At 42.1% G+C, this 15802-nt stretch overlaps 1 protein-coding gene across 1 annotated transcript in view; it reads left to right on the top strand.

Annotated features, from left to right (window-relative positions):
• Window positions 1–15802, top strand: part of znf407 (zinc finger protein 407) — a 164796-nt gene that overhangs the window by 85878 nt on the left and 63116 nt on the right. The window contains 1 exon segment of the mRNA XM_042490229.1: window positions 11058–11224. Within this exon segment, the coding sequence (XP_042346163.1) occupies window positions 11058–11224 (167 nt within the window).

Below are 15802 nucleotides of genomic sequence, written 5' to 3'. Positions count from 1 at the left end.
TGCCAATTGCTTTTTTTGTGCCCTACAGTACACTGGCTTTGCTACTATATTTGTCAATAAGATTGTAATTTTTTTTCTGATGTCTGATCCAGGGATTTTGGCTTGTATCATACCACATACTGGATGTGAGTATTTGTTTGCCGGATCATCACAAGTTCCAAAGGGGCATCTCTTGTTGCTGTTATTGTTACTGTTTCTTGAATACAGAGAATTAGTGAGTCAGAACATGAGGCTAACATTTCACTCTTGTCAGTTTTGATGTGCTGTTTACAGCAGCATTGGCAGGCAGGTTGCGGTTGCCGGCTCAGTCTTTGCCACGGACATTACACCCCTCGTGACGGCTTACGCTCGAACCAAGGGCACTTAATCCGTATAGATAGGTGTTGAAAATAAAGACAGCATTAGCAAAAGCTACAACTTAATGTGTTTGTCCTTGTGAAAAAAGAATAGGATCTGTGCCAGACGCTTTTCTCTGCTCTGCTTGTCTAACTCAGATTCAGAGGTTTGTCTGTTGTTAGTGAACACAGACTGGACTCATGTAGTTAAATCCTGCCATCCAGCTTGCTCTGATACGACACAGCATAGAAAGAAAGAAAGAGTTCAGACACAGCGTATTGAATCTTTTTTCCACAGTTTTTTCTTTAAGGGTTTTATGTCTCTGCTGGCTCTTTCTCAAGCCAAGTCTAGACTTACTTTTCTTATATTTGCATTCTTATATAAATTGAGTTATGAAGAAAAATAAACTCTTCTCTAAATCACTTATTCAAAAAAACTATTGTAGACTCGTTCATAAATGATTAGCCTTATGTGGCTCTTTTCTGCAGTTCTTCACGTTTGCTAATATCTGACTTGGACGTGTTGTAATAATAATGCAAGTGCGCTGCTTTATGACTTGAAGATGTGCACAGCTCATTTCTGTGGTTTGGGAGTTTGCGCTGCGGTGAGCCGCCAGCCATTTCACTTGTGCCGGCCGCACACACAAGTACACACACACACTCAGACTTTATACCCTTACTGCCACGACCATTGCCTGCCCACTGACTCCAGAGAGAAGGGTGGGAAACATCTTGAATATTTTATGAAGCTCGGGAACCCCACCTCTGTCTTCCCCACCCAGAAAACCAACCGCCGCTGTGTCCAGCCGTGCACGCACATACACACGCACACACACACCAGCAGAAAACAGAAATAATGTTTTAAATGCAATCATTGTCAGGCCCAAACAATGTCATTTATCAAGGGAGCATTTGGGACTGTATAATAAGTTTCACATTATTAATACAATTTTTCATCCTCTGTCAAGCCTATCTGATTTATGGCACGCGTGTGATCTAAGGTGATCATTGAATTACAATTCCAGTAATAAGAGAGAGAATGGACCTGGTCTTTTACTTCTGCCCAGTGGAGCACACACACACACACACACACACACACACACACACGCACACACACACACACACAAACACACATACACAAAATCCTAGATAAACAGCCTGCAGTTGCAACATGCAGCAATTACACACAACATACAACAATAGTCGCAACCACCATATAACTTTTCAAACCACGGAGCAAATTTGCTAAATATTTGTATGTTAAAGCAATATGCCAGCTCCCTAATTTCAGTGAGAGAAAGAGGAGAGGGGAAAAAAAAACAAATGAACCAAGGCCCCTGTTAATTAGATAAGGGACAAAGCTCATTATTTTAAAATGATATTGGGGCCCAGAGAGTAAATATGAGCGGCCTGTTAGGAGCTCAGTAATGGGACGGGAATGCATGTCGTTACAGGGCCGAATGATTTACAGCTAGATGCTCTCTGATGTATAGACTGTACCTTTTTATTAAGTGGCTATCGTTACGGTCACTGGCTCAGTCATTTCCCTTTGTGTCTAATCAAAATCCATATCCAGACACCCCACCATCCAGACCCTTCCAGATGGGGAAGAAATTACGGGAATGTCGGCGTTCCCCTTCCCACGGCCCACCTTCTCTCTACCCCCCCGCCTCAGCTCCTATTCAGCAAAAGCTAGATGCTTATGATGCAGATAATATAATCTAACAAACAGCAACAACAAATGAGCAAATAGAAAATTCTTTTTGAGGTTATTAGATAACAAAGACAGACTCCTATCATAACATTTGGATCCAGTTTGAACAAGTATTCGCACTATTAGCCGTCTTGCTTTCTTTCTTTATCAGATTAGCTTGTTGTTGAGCGCCCGGTGATCGGCGTCATACATCATCCTGTTTGATTTCTGTTTAGAGTGAATTTTGGGAAGCTGCTAATTGGATTGTGGGGAGTCTAGCCCCGGTTAAAGATGGTAAACAGCAGAGCAGACTTGTCCCCCAACTCTCAGCCCCATAGGCTTCGGAAACGCCAGCTCTCCTCAGGATCGCCACAATTTATGACACATTTTCTCTGTATTCTTAAAAGATAATTAGGTTTATCACCCATTTTTTTCCCTCTCAGCCCCCCTTCCTTCCCTTTTGTGTACCTGAGAGCACACAATCGCAGCATAAAAACATAAATATTTCTGCAGCACAGCAGCGCTGGCAGGTGAGCCTAATGAAATTCTAGGAGTGTAATTTGATTTACGAGGTGCTAATGCGGCCTGATATTAGAGAGAAAAAGCTCTGATATGGCTGCCTTGTGCTGTATTTAAGGCCTATCAGAAGCCTGATAAAGAGCATCCTGTCCTCAGCACTGCGGCTGAGTTATTGTTGCAGATATTCATATTGATAGTAATTCTTCCCGACGCAATTTAGTGCCGGCAATATATAAATATGGAGATAATAGTTAATTTTGGTGGCTGCTCAGATTGCGACGCTTTAAATTCAAGACCTGCAAAAAAAACTTTGAGCTGTGGAGCATCTGGACACTTTTTAAAGTGCCGTTTAAAGGATGGTTCGTGGGGGAGGGTGGGTGGGAAGAGGCCTTTGACCGAACCGTGTCACACAAATCAGATTTCCAGTACCGCTAATTTCAGCGCAAAGCTTTTTGGAGCTCTTGATTTGCAGCTTTTTGGTTGAAACATTTTGATTAATAGTCTGATATCCGTAAAAACCTATTAAGCTTTTAAATTAACTGAGTCTGGAAACAAGACATCACACCAGTATGCGCATACACTCCAAGAAAAAGATCATTTTGGGGTGTTTTGTTCAGAATCATGTTACATCCTCTTGCAAGAAAAAGTCTTTTTGTAATTTAGTGTTTCCTGTGTGTGGCACAAGCGTGTGTGTGTGTGTGTGTTTGTGCACACTTCCTGGGCTCAAATTTAGGTCTGTGTGCTTCAAAGTGTGTTTGGGACTATTGAGCTATGGCTCATAATAAAAACAGGCAATAACAGGGCCACCACAGAGGGACCTGGCCTTTGTGCCTCCCTGCCCCCCCGCCTCACTCCCCTCTCCCCTCCATGCCACCACCTCCTCCTCCTCGTGGCCTCTCCCCACCCCCTAAGTTATGGGCTGAATAACAGCGCAACAATATTAAGATAACATTTCCTGATTGTTTGTCAGGCAGGAGGCTCCTTCACCCCGCTTTCATCACGTCCACCGTGTTCATTAAATTGACAATTTGTATTTGCCCTACAGCGGGATAAACAGGAGCTTATCTGATGGGCCTGGTCTTTTATTATTTATTTCATTATCTTTTTTTTTCTCTTCTCTCTCTCCTCCCCCTCTTTCTCCCGGGATTGAAGGTAAACATAAATCAGCAGCAGCATCTCTGTTGTGTGCTGTTGTTTATATTGCAGTCATATGCAGCAGCAGTCCTCTCCGAGGAGGTTCATCTACAATACTCTGCAGACACATGTGGCCTCTTCATGGAGGTTTTAGTTGTTGTTTTGCGTGACATGCTGGCTGTACACTCCTGCAGGTCTCAGTATGATGGAACTCCGTAGATATTTCACTTTAAATGCCCTGCTGTTGGGATAATTCTCGGACTTGTTCCTGAGAGATTCTGCTCTTCTTTCTGCAGGAGTTTTGTATCTGCCTCAGCAGGCCGGAGATGGTTGTCTGTGCTCACTTTGAATGTTAAACTAGCACCATCCAGGAATCTGATTTGTGTACCGGCAGACCACATCGACTACAGCACTTTCTAAAGCATTTCTCCTAAGCAACGTGAGCGATGATGTTGCCCGGTTCGATATCTTAGCCCGGGAACAAGCCTGTCGTCGGTCGACATTGTGCAGGCAAACGAAAAATAACGAAGCCAGCGTTCTTACTTAGGAAACACTTGTCCCAGAAATTTAATCTTTTCCCCATTTTTTACCCAACACCCCCCCTCTAATCAGGTTTCAATTGACTGCCATTGAGGGAAGAGTCTCTCCTCAGACACATGTATAGGTCCGAACCAAGTCAGACACCATTTAAGGCTTACTCAGTCTTCCTCCCAATATCTTGGAGAGCTCAGGGCCAAATGATTTAATCTTCATTCAGCTAATTTAGTCTGGATTTAAGCTGCCGGGTTGTCGAAGTGCAGAGTGATGGAGTCTGAAAACAGGATGAGAGGGGAAAAGGGAGAGGAGGGCAAAACGGAAGGAAGGAGGGAGGGAAACAGAGAGCGAAAGAGATAAAGATAGAGCGATGGAGGGAGAAAAAGAGAGACGAGGGAGGAGGGAGGTGGGGGCTGAAGATGATGATCCATCCTGACCCTAGTGAATGCTGTCATGTTCCTCCCTCCAGGTAATCTCTCTCACTCACTCGCTATTTTGCATGTGAAAATGCTCTCCTGACAGTTGCATATCAGATAAATTTTCTCCCTTTTCCCCCTCCTCTCTCTCCCCCCTTTCCCTTCACCAAATAAACAACAGTCTTCACTTTGAAGTTGTCTGTTTGTGTCAGTTTGGCTTGAGGCGAGAGTCGGCCTCTCTCTCTCTCTCTTTCTGTCTTTGTGTTGCAGCACGAGAGCATCGGCGGATTATTTCCTCTCGCCGACCGGCCAACACAAAAAACCAGGGAAGGAATCCTTAGCTGGTCCAAAAAGGCCAACACAATTAAACGAGTCGCTTAAAAAAAGGCACTTTGTTAACATGCTAATTGATCAGAGTGATGCTCCAAAGCATAAATCCCAACTCAGGAGGAAGAGGGGTGTCAGTTCAGCCCTGAGCTACGACAACATCAGTCATGTCTTTTGTCTGCCGCAGTGAAATATGGGGTTAAAAGAAACATTTGAATCCCTTTTCATCTATTTTTGCTCATTGAGACACAACACTGGCCTCTTTTTAACACACTTTTCTTTAGTTTTTATACAGCTTCCATTTAACACACAATCTGCAAGATCCCCCTCTACAAGCACCACCTTGCCACTTGGGGGCGATAGCGAGTGTGTGGTAATGATTCAGGTCTTTTTTTTTTCTCCAACCCCTGTTAGCAGTACAGTAACTGCTCTACAGGGATTTATATCACAATTAAGGCCAGTGTGGCCTGTGATGTTCTGACAGTAGCCCTATATGCCTGAACTGATGACAGGATCACACCGCGGCATAGATATGGTAATAAGTGACAGTATAGACACAGCCGCATGCATCTTTCTGAATGTACAGGCAAGAGGCCCACCTGGGTGTTTGAATAAATCTGCAAGCAATGTCAATCATATTGCCTTGCTTTGTGATCAGAAGGGAAGAGATGGAGAGATGCAAGAGGAGGAAAAGCAGAGATATAATGACTGGAAGTCGAACTGTCTTACGATTAGAGTTCATTCCCGCTGTGGCCTGTGCTGATTAGAGCTTGACAGTTGTGTGAAAAAGCCAAGGAGCAGTCAATGCAAAAATAATAGGAGTAATTTGAACTAATGGTTCCTCCCTTTTGTGTTCTCTCTCTTCTTTGTATATTTTGCTGTATAGTTTTGCTCTGAGATCAAGACAGTTATCTTTTGACTATAGTTTTGAATTTTTTAGTGTGTCATAATTTAATACTGAAAAACTTGATTCGGATGTTGAAAAGTTATCAAAAAAGCCTCTTATCTGTACAGGAATGGAAAGGTAACAGCACATTGGAGTCAGAGCTCCTTTTTATTTACAATGTTTTAACTCAACACCACCTCCTCCTCAGTAAAAGATACTCATGTTACAGAAATGAGAGATATTTTTGATAAACATTGCGTAATCACAACAGCTCAAAATCATATGAGTAAAGTTATTGTGATGACAGCTGCCATTTAGTCATATTTACACCAGATTTTTCTTCACATTGGTATTTTTTTACCCTCAGACCTGTGTCGAGTCAAGAAAAAAACTTTCTTTTGTAGTTTTGGGTTCAGCAGCTCTCCCATTAAAAATATACAGCTATCCTAGATAATTACTGTATAATATACATGCCAATAAACAGTGGTGGAAGAAGTATTCAGAATTTTTACTTTGGTAAAAGTAGCAATACAACAGTACAGAATTGCTATAAGTAAAAGTCCTGCATTCAATTTTTATTTAAATAAAGAACAAAAATAAAGGCATCAAGGTGTACTAAAAGAACAAAAAGTAAAATAACTTTTTATGCAGAATGGCCCGTTTTAGGATATTATGTATATGTATAATGTTATTGAATTAGAACTATTCATGAATTAAAGTGACATCACTCTAATTTGCAGCTGGTAGGTAAGGTGGGTCTAACAATTCAATATGTATGCAATACTGGGTAGCTTGTAACTTTCACCAGTGGGACTGCTACATTTGATCTTTGTCCATTTAATTCAAGATATTTTGTTTGTATTGATAATCTAAATCTCCAAAGTCACTAATGATTAATGCAAAGTAAATGCAGTGGTGTAAATGGTATGACATTAGCTTCCAAACTGTGGTGGAGCAGACGCAGCAAAAAATTGTAATAATAAAGAAAGTTACAAGTACCTCAAAACTGTACTTAAGTACAGTACTTGTGTAAATATACTTGGTGGAATTCTACCACGATGTCTGAACATCTATTTTCATTAATAGCTACAGTATAATTCTATGTGACCCCCAACTCAACGGCCTGTCAGTCATCAACAGACTGTCATCTCTTTCTTGACTTGTCATTGTGTTTAGTTTTATTATTCTTCACTCCTGAGTGACTGGAGGTTCTCGAAAAATATTGAAAAATATGAAGTATCAAAAGGCCCTAAAAATAGAGATCCTGCAGATGCTAATAATGTATACAATGTGTAAGGACTACTTTAATATTAAAAAAGAAATCATCATTCCATGACAGTATGATCATAACGGCATTACTATCATCAAATTCACAGATTAATGTGTAGGTGGAGTGTGGTACACATTTGTTCATATGTAGACAGAGCAGGTAATTTCTTATTTCTCTGTTTCATTTCATACAGTTAGGAACCATTGCCATCGAGAGAGTTTCTGAACTTTGTCAGGCTATGTTGAATCTGAAACAGGTTCCTTTGGCAGCATTTCTGAATTAATTGTGGTTGTTTTGTTGGTTTTAAATTCAGTTCTCGGAAGCATTATAAAAACGTCTTCAGATATTTTAAATTGGCAGACCTCTCTTTCTCTCGTACTGCTGTCTCTCTTTCCCTTTCTCCGTCTATTATACACATGCATACACAAATTTACTCAGCCTCTCTCTCTCTCTCTCTCTCTCTCTCTCTCTCTCTCTCTCTCTCTCTCTCTCTTCCTCTCTATCTGTCTTCCCTCTGCCTCCTACCTTTGGTGTGTTTTGCATGGTGCCTGGCTGTTTAGAGGCAGTATGCATATGTATGGGCGAGACGGTGGATCGTGACGGGATCTGACATGCGGGGACAAGATCAAAGCGCTCCATCTGATCCCATAAAAACAGACGCAAACCCTCCTCTCATCCTTACAAAACCCCCACTGATAGTCAACTCTGCCAGCCCTGACTCCTCCATCTTCTCTCCTCTCCTCCTGCCTTATTTTTCTCTCTCGTTCTTCCCTCCATCCCAGCATGCTGCGTGCCCACGTCAAGGCCTGCCTGCCTGCCCGACTTTGCGATTACGCCCCGTGATAAACAATGGCCCGTTTAGCTCATAAAGCAGGAGTGTTGTGCATAATGCTTACAATAAAAGATAGCATCTCTTCACTCATCTTATTTACCTCTCCCACGGTGGCACGGGCGACGGGGCTGTTCTATAAATACCGCAGGGAGGAAGGAAAAAGGAAGGAAATACCGATGCAGACATACATCTGTTGGTCAAATAAAGTCTCTGCCAAGTCGGTTGATGAGAACTAGAGGAAAACAGCACTGTTTAAATATGCATTTGAGCTTAGAGCCAGGTGATAAAGGCGCCATTTTAAAGCTGCTCCATCCTTCCTGGTAAGTGAGCTTAAAATGTCCTCTGAAATAGCGTCGGGTGACATCCATATCACATTTAGATTCATCTTTATGGAACATATAGATTGATATGGAAGCCAGGACACATTTTCCTTTCTATCTCTCCCTCTCTCCACCTCCCCATCTTTAATTCCCTCCTTTCTCTGTTTTCCCTCCCTCCCTTTCATTCTCCTTTGCCCCCCCCCCCTCCTTCTTCCAGTAAGGAAGATGTATGAGTTTGAATTATTGATTCAGACACATGCTACATGCTGCTTGGAGTCATTATTTGTTCAGGTGAGTGTCATGCTGCTCGCTATGAAACAGATACCACGGGGATTAAGCGACACAATCAGGACTTAAAGACAGCCGCCCTCCCTAAAATAACATGGCCCGCGCTGCAAGACGAATGCTCCCCAAAACCCGACTTCATTTGTTTATGACTCGCGCATTAGTCATCCTGTGCCTAAATTATAGCGCAGGGGTAAAAGATTAATTCAAGCGCAGGCTTTTTCTATTGTTTTTACTTCTGTGTGTTTCTTGAAGCCTAATAACACAGCAGATGAATATAGGTGCAAACATCCTACACACTGTTAAAAAAAAAAAACTAAAAAACACAGACTTTTGTTGGGAGGTAGGTGTCTGTATGAAGAACAGATGGACATCCAAAGTAAAGAAAGAAGACTATACATATATATTGGTCCCATTTTTTTTAGTCCTGAAAGCACCCATATCACTCTATTGAAAGTGTTTTAGTCGTGATCATCAGAGTTATAGAAGGCTTCTACCACTTGTATGGTCAGAGCACCATTATCACCTTATTAAATGGCTGTTGGCAAAACTTTATACTTCAACAATGTCGTGGTTAATTTTGGTTATGTTGAGGCAAAAAAATGCTCATGGTTAGGAAAAGACCATGTTTTAGCTTGAAGGGATCATTTGTGATTTTTGAGGTGGGGCTATATGAGAAACTTATGTACAGTCAGTGTAGTACATACAGCAGCTGGCACCCACAGGGGTTGATATCAAAACTTATTTTAGCCACTTTTAGCCACACCTAATAAAATCAATATCAGTCTAAGTGAACGCTGTATTAGATTATTATTAACATTTTACCTCACCGTCACACAGCCTTGTCCTTTGGCACTACATTTCTCATCCACCACTGGGCAGTGCTGTTAGCGGCTGTTACATGATCTGACTGAAATGATGCACGTTGGAAACGCTCTCAATACAGCGTCCACTTACATGGATATTGTATTTTTTAGGTAGGCATCTTTTAAAGTGGCTAAAATATGTTTTGATATTAACCCCTTTATACAGCATGGTTATGCTGAGCTGTGGGGTGCACACCCGGCCTTTTCCTGCAAACTGGGAGCGTGCCGACTGCCAGCTACTGTATGTAATACACTGACTATACATAAGTATACAGTCCCACTTCAAAAATCCTGATTGATCACTTTAAAACAGCCAAGTTTGGGATCACAAACCTGGTTGGAAACATCTCGGTGTGTTGCTAAAAACACCCTCATTTGGGGCAAAAAGCCTGTTAAAAACAACACAATGTAATGCCATAGAACACCTGCATTTGAGGGCACAAACACTACTGGAAACACTTGCAATGTGACGCCAAAACCCATGCACATTTTAGGATACAAATACCACTGGAAACACCTTGGTGCATCACTAGAATTACCCATGTTTGGGGCATGAACTCCACTGTGAGGATAAAATGCTGCGATGTGACGCCTAAGAACACCCTTGTTTGGGGGCACAAAAAGCGCTTGAAATTAAGCAATGTCTTGCTAATGAACAACCAGTGTTGTAGTGTGTTGATCTCAAACAGTGGTCTGCAGCTTGTACTGTCTCGCATAGGAGTCAAGCCATCCGCCATCCCCTCAATCTCTCAATGATCAAGTCAGCTTCATATACATGTTGCAGCTTAACAACACACATGAACGCTCAATAGCTGATAACAGCAATCTAAACACACTAGTTAGTGTAGCGGGAGCTTCTATCCTTTATTCATAACTCTGATAACCACTAGCACCTATTTAATGGAGTATAAACATTTTAACTGGGTGTCAAAAGAGGCTTTTGATGGCATGCGACAGAGTGACACAACAAACCTGATTTATCAGACTTTTGTATTTTTTGGTGTGATGCTGTCCAAAGGTTAGCTAATGTTGATTATGTGAGCAGCAGAGATCGGAAGAGTTTGCAGAGAAGTTAAGATGAAGGGAAGCTGTGATACAGGAGCCTTAAGAGAGAGGCGGGAGGTAAAATGTTGCTAACTGTTCATTTAGCCCTGGCTAAGTGGTCAGGGACGCTGGACAGGTGAACTCTATTCTCCCCACTGGCCCTGCGGGGTGTGTATGAGTGTGTGTGTGGACTGTAACAGAATTTCTCTAGTCCTCTGGGCCCTGGTGCAAAGCAGAGAATAAATGGTGGAGGTGGCAGGGCAGGACAGAAAAATCAATGCCTGCTTATACAGACATGACACACCAGCAGCCAACTGCATTCTGTGTGTGTTATGTGTGTGTGTGTGTGTGCATGTGTGTGTGTGTCTGTGTGTGTGAGTGAGTGAGTGTGGGGGCGTAGATGTACAGCACGCAGTCATACGGCCCTGTGCTCTATGGGTGTGCGCGCGAGTACCCAGCAACCCCCATTTCCTCTCTCACAGGGTAGATTGTCTAGCATTTTACGTCAGCTTTGGGATCAGTAAATAACTCTTCGTTTTTTCCCCTCCTCCCCCTCCACCTCCTCCCCGTTCCCTTCTGCCTTTCTTCTTCTGCAGGAAGTTTGAATGCGAGTTGTGTGACCGCTCCTTCAGTGAAAAATGGGCCCTGAACAACCATATGAAACTGCACAGTGGGGAGAAACCATATAAGTGTGCCTGGCCATCCTGCCACTACGCCTTCCTCAACCTGTCAGCAATGAAGGACCACTACAGGACACACACAGGTGAGACAAGAGAGCGAGTAACCTCAACTATGAACCATCACAGCTGCATCCCTCCATAAACATGTTGACGGACACTCTAAACTGCATAATAATGAGATTTGCCTTTTACAGGCACATAGTGTTTTTATGAGTTTGAGACAAAAGGTTATTTATCAGGAAACACACTTGGACCAGACAGAATGTCCTTTTTTATTCTTCTATAGCAGTAGACTGTTTAGCAAAATTAAGTTTATGTGTTAACTGTGAAAATCTCACATTAATTATGAATCTTCACAGCTTTGTTTGGAAAAAAAACATACACACGTTTTTGGCCGATAATAGCCATGACTTGTCCATCTGTACTGATTTTTAACATCCAGAGAAAGTCGAGAACTAGTTTTTGGCGGTCTTGCAGGCACTCTTGTCGGATGGTGAAACCCCTTCCTCCTGATCACAATGGGACCGCCACAATCATGCTATGTTATATCAGCCAATTCTATTTGCATAAAGACAATTGATAGCCAAAGAGACAAAAGGAAAAAGATGTTTGGATTTTATGTTTGTTTTTGTTTGCTGCCATCCTCCAGACTTGGAGGATTGCTCGATGAGGGAATTAAGGTAGTGTGTGTTCCCCAAATCCAACTGGTTGTCATGTGTATTTCCCCAAAATCCATCTGGTCACCAAGTGTGTCTTCCCCAAACCCAGCTGGTCAGCAAGTGTGTGTTCACCAAATCCATCTGATCCTCAAGAGTGTGTTTTCCCACATTGAAGCAGTCCAGTGTCTGTTCCTCTAGGATGCAAAATGGAAAAAAATGAAAAGTTGAACACAAAAGATGGAACAGAGGACAACTTGATGAAACAAAAAATATGACATTTTGCATATAAATCAGTGGGTATTGTAATTTTTATGTATGCAGTGCCTTTTCTATCAGATTCCAACCTTGGCTTTCATTTCTGTACGTACAGTACAGTACACTGTGGAACTGTACTGAGTCGTGCTTTTTTACTTACTAAAAGCTTTGGATAGACAGATGGTGCGGTGGGCGGTGGGAGGATACTGTCTTGAATAATAGCCCCTCGATAGGAGCCCAAGTCAGCCTCTCTGAAAGTGTCTTTATGCTGCAGCCCAGCAGTTTCCCCTCGGCCTCAGTAATGTCCCACACACGGCTCCTTGATGCCCTTTTAAGTCAATGACAGAAGCAGCAGCAGCCAGTGGTCTGACAGCCTGACTGAGCGCTTGCAGGAGAGCCCTCCATCCGTCACGGGTGCCTGCTGTGTGTGTGTGTGTGTGTGTGTGTGTCTGTGAGTGTAAGACTTGCTGGATGTTATTTTAAATGTGTTTTAACAGTGATGTAACGTCAAGGCGCCTCTGACATAATTAGACGTTTTATTTTCATTTGTTTCCAGCCCTCATCATTCCCCATCAGGCGGCTGGCGTCACACTGTCACCTAGCTGTCACCTGGAGAGGCGTAGGGTGGTGTGCGGTGGTGGTGGTGGTGTGTGTCTTTGTGTGACTTTAGCAGGAGGAAACACAGACTTGAAGAGAGTGAGTGAAGTGATTGAGATGGAAACAGGAATGTGATGAAATAAGAGAGCTGGAAAGATCAAGGGTGAGCGAGTATGAACATATGAAAATAGGAGAATTGAGATTGAACCTGAAACAACCTCATTTTAGTGAGCGACAGGACCTGACTTGATTAGCAACACCCCAAAAAAGCTAACACAATTTGCTCTACTGTGACCCCCGACACTCCTTTGCCAGTTGTAATTGCTGCCGGGTTGGACGGTTAGCTACAGCTATACAATCATTGCAATCACATTCCAGCAGCCAACCTGACACACTGAAAAATTATCTGCATGCGTGTGATCTGTTTAAAGGTTATAAATCGTCTCCTTCACGGCACTAAGATGCAATACTAATAAAATAAGTAGGAGATTTTAAAGTTGAGCTAATCTTTCCTGGGAACAGAGCATTTGGCAAAGGAGGGGATGTGAGTTACAGTTTGTGTGTGTGTGTGTGTGTGTGTGTGTGTGTGTGTGTGTGGGTTATGTAGAGGCTCACAGGACGATGACTAACTGGGGAGTTTGCACTGGAGCTGCGTGTAATGATGCACACATCTAGCTCATTATTTGGAACTGTAAAAGTCAAAGTCACTTGGTGAAGAGAAACTCAAAGTACCATCTCTCCACCACCAACTTCATACTGGCAAGTTTTGAATGAGTTGGTCTTTGTCAAGTGTGTATAATTGCTTTATAATCCCTTAAAACAACATTTCTAATCCCGTGGAACAGCAGTCAGTGTCGTGATCTCACACTGAAATACCATGCTGGAGGGAGATGCAAGATTTTCATTACCAATGAAAGCTTCTGTGTAATTATTGTGTATATGATAATAATGAAGAACTTTAACTTGAGACAGATTTGGCATTATCTGAGCACTGAGACAATGTATACATATGTTAAAACATTCAAAAAAATTATGTAGATACAAGACACACATCATGAACAATATATACATGGCATGTTGAGGCGGTGTGAACGGGACTGCAGTCAGTGTGATACATTATATATATGAAGTGTGGAGGGTCATGTCTTGTTTTCTAACCTTTTTCAAACCAAACATACAACAGCAAAAGTGTAAGGAATGATGTAAATTGCAAATGTTAACATCTTTGGCTAAGTAGAAAGCTTTTACAGTAGTAGCCTAAGATAGAGTGACTCCATGGCCTAGAGCAGGGGTGTCAAACATGCGGCCCAAGGGCCAGAATCAGCCTGCAAGGGCCCAATGTAGACCACTGGGTGACTTTGTAAAACTAATATTGATGCACTTGTAAAGGCTAAGAGATGCCAGGTTTCAGGAGTAAGGGAATTGTCTACTTCATGTAAAATGCTGCTTCAAAATGAATTCCTATAGTGATCATGTTTAAACATACTGAGCAAAATATTGTCAGTCAGCAGCCTCAGTATGAAAGAGTCTGTGTCAGACTTCAATGTCTTCAGTGTTTTAGAAATAGATCGACATTTTCACAATGTATTTGTACTTCCTTACACTGAAAGAAAGGGGGGAATTGGAGGTTTTGTTATATATAGATTATCTTGGAATAGGCCTGGTATTTCTGAGATCAAATTGGGTTGCATATAGCCAATGAGCTAATATGAGTTTGATACCCTTGCCTAGAGCATTTAATACAAAATTATTTTGTGGAATTTAAACCTTTACGATAGTACACAACTCAACAAAATATATAATGTAGGTCTAGGTGTTTTGAGACATTTTAATGTGTAAAAGTTACATATTATACCTTTAAAACCTATCAGCTTGAAACATTAAAAAGTCACCTGGATAAGGTATGTGTACATAGCTAAAGCTGTTGAAATTTTTAGCTGGCAAATGGATTGCCATGACCTGAAATGAGAAGCTCTGACTGAGGTCCAACTATTGCTTTCAAGTGACTTTGACAATTATTTAAAAGTACCAAAAAATGTATGCGGCAAATCCCCCATTATCATTGTAAAGTTCTTATGTGCCATGTGAGACTGGAAAGCTTGACAGACAAAGCAAAACAGTAACTAAGAGGGGCTGGGCTAAGCAAATGGTCGGTTTCTGCAATAAACACTTGATTAAGGCAAACTCAACAATGTACATTCAGCATTTGCATCCATTACTACATTGTAACCGAGCAAACAGCCAAGACTGAGGAGTCCCTCTCGGATCATCCTGTGGATAGAGTTGCTGGCTGTGACATGCAAAATCCCCCCCTCCCCAAAAAAGAAAAAAAAGTTAACACCTCCGTTCTCCGTCTCCTGCCTCTAACGGGATTCATTGTTCCTCTCTGATTTGTGTGTTTTTTATGTTAATCACTCCCTCCTCACACACCAGTCGTGTCTGAGGGAGAGGGGCGGAGGGCAGTGGTGGGGTGGGGGGGATTCAGTGGTCGTCAGCCACCAGGGTCATTTGTAACGGCTGATGAATGAGCGACTCAAATAAATAAATAAGTGCACTGCATCTGACCCACCCAGCTTTTCCCAGGCTCTTGGGCGTTGGTGGGAGTGTGGAGGGAAGGGTGGGTGGGGGTGGAGGAGGGTTGAACACAGCGACAGGGCCACAATTGATTTCCTCATTGCTTCAGTTTGTCGCTTAATCTGGCGATATGCTGATAAATCTTCGCACTTTGTCAATTAATTTCCCTGAAAAATGAGACCCAAAATGGCGAGCACATCAATACAGCAGCGGATTCCGTGTCAAAAATTAAGCGGTAAAATTAATTGCCCTCCCATCCGCTCCTGCTAAAACATAACTAATGAGGGAGGCAATTATAGCTGCATGCAGACGCCTCTGGGGTTATTTAAAACACACACACACACACACACACACACACACACACACACACACACATACATACATATATATAAATATATATATATATATATTTATATTCACACACACATGCAAAGAGAGGTTGTATATTTTGACTTCAAAGTTCTTTTATTGTCTCGCAATAAGGCATATTTAATTCCAGTACGGGTTGGAGGGTTGAGGTGTATCATGGGAACAAAAGAGAAGAAGCGATGAGCCAATATTCATGAAGCAAAAAAA

Source organism: Plectropomus leopardus, chromosome 7 (genome assembly GCF_008729295.1).
Source record: "Plectropomus leopardus isolate mb chromosome 7, YSFRI_Pleo_2.0, whole genome shotgun sequence".
NCBI lineage: Eukaryota > Metazoa > Chordata > Actinopteri > Perciformes > Serranidae > Plectropomus > Plectropomus leopardus.
This window is presented reverse-complemented; position numbering and strand designations above follow the sequence as displayed.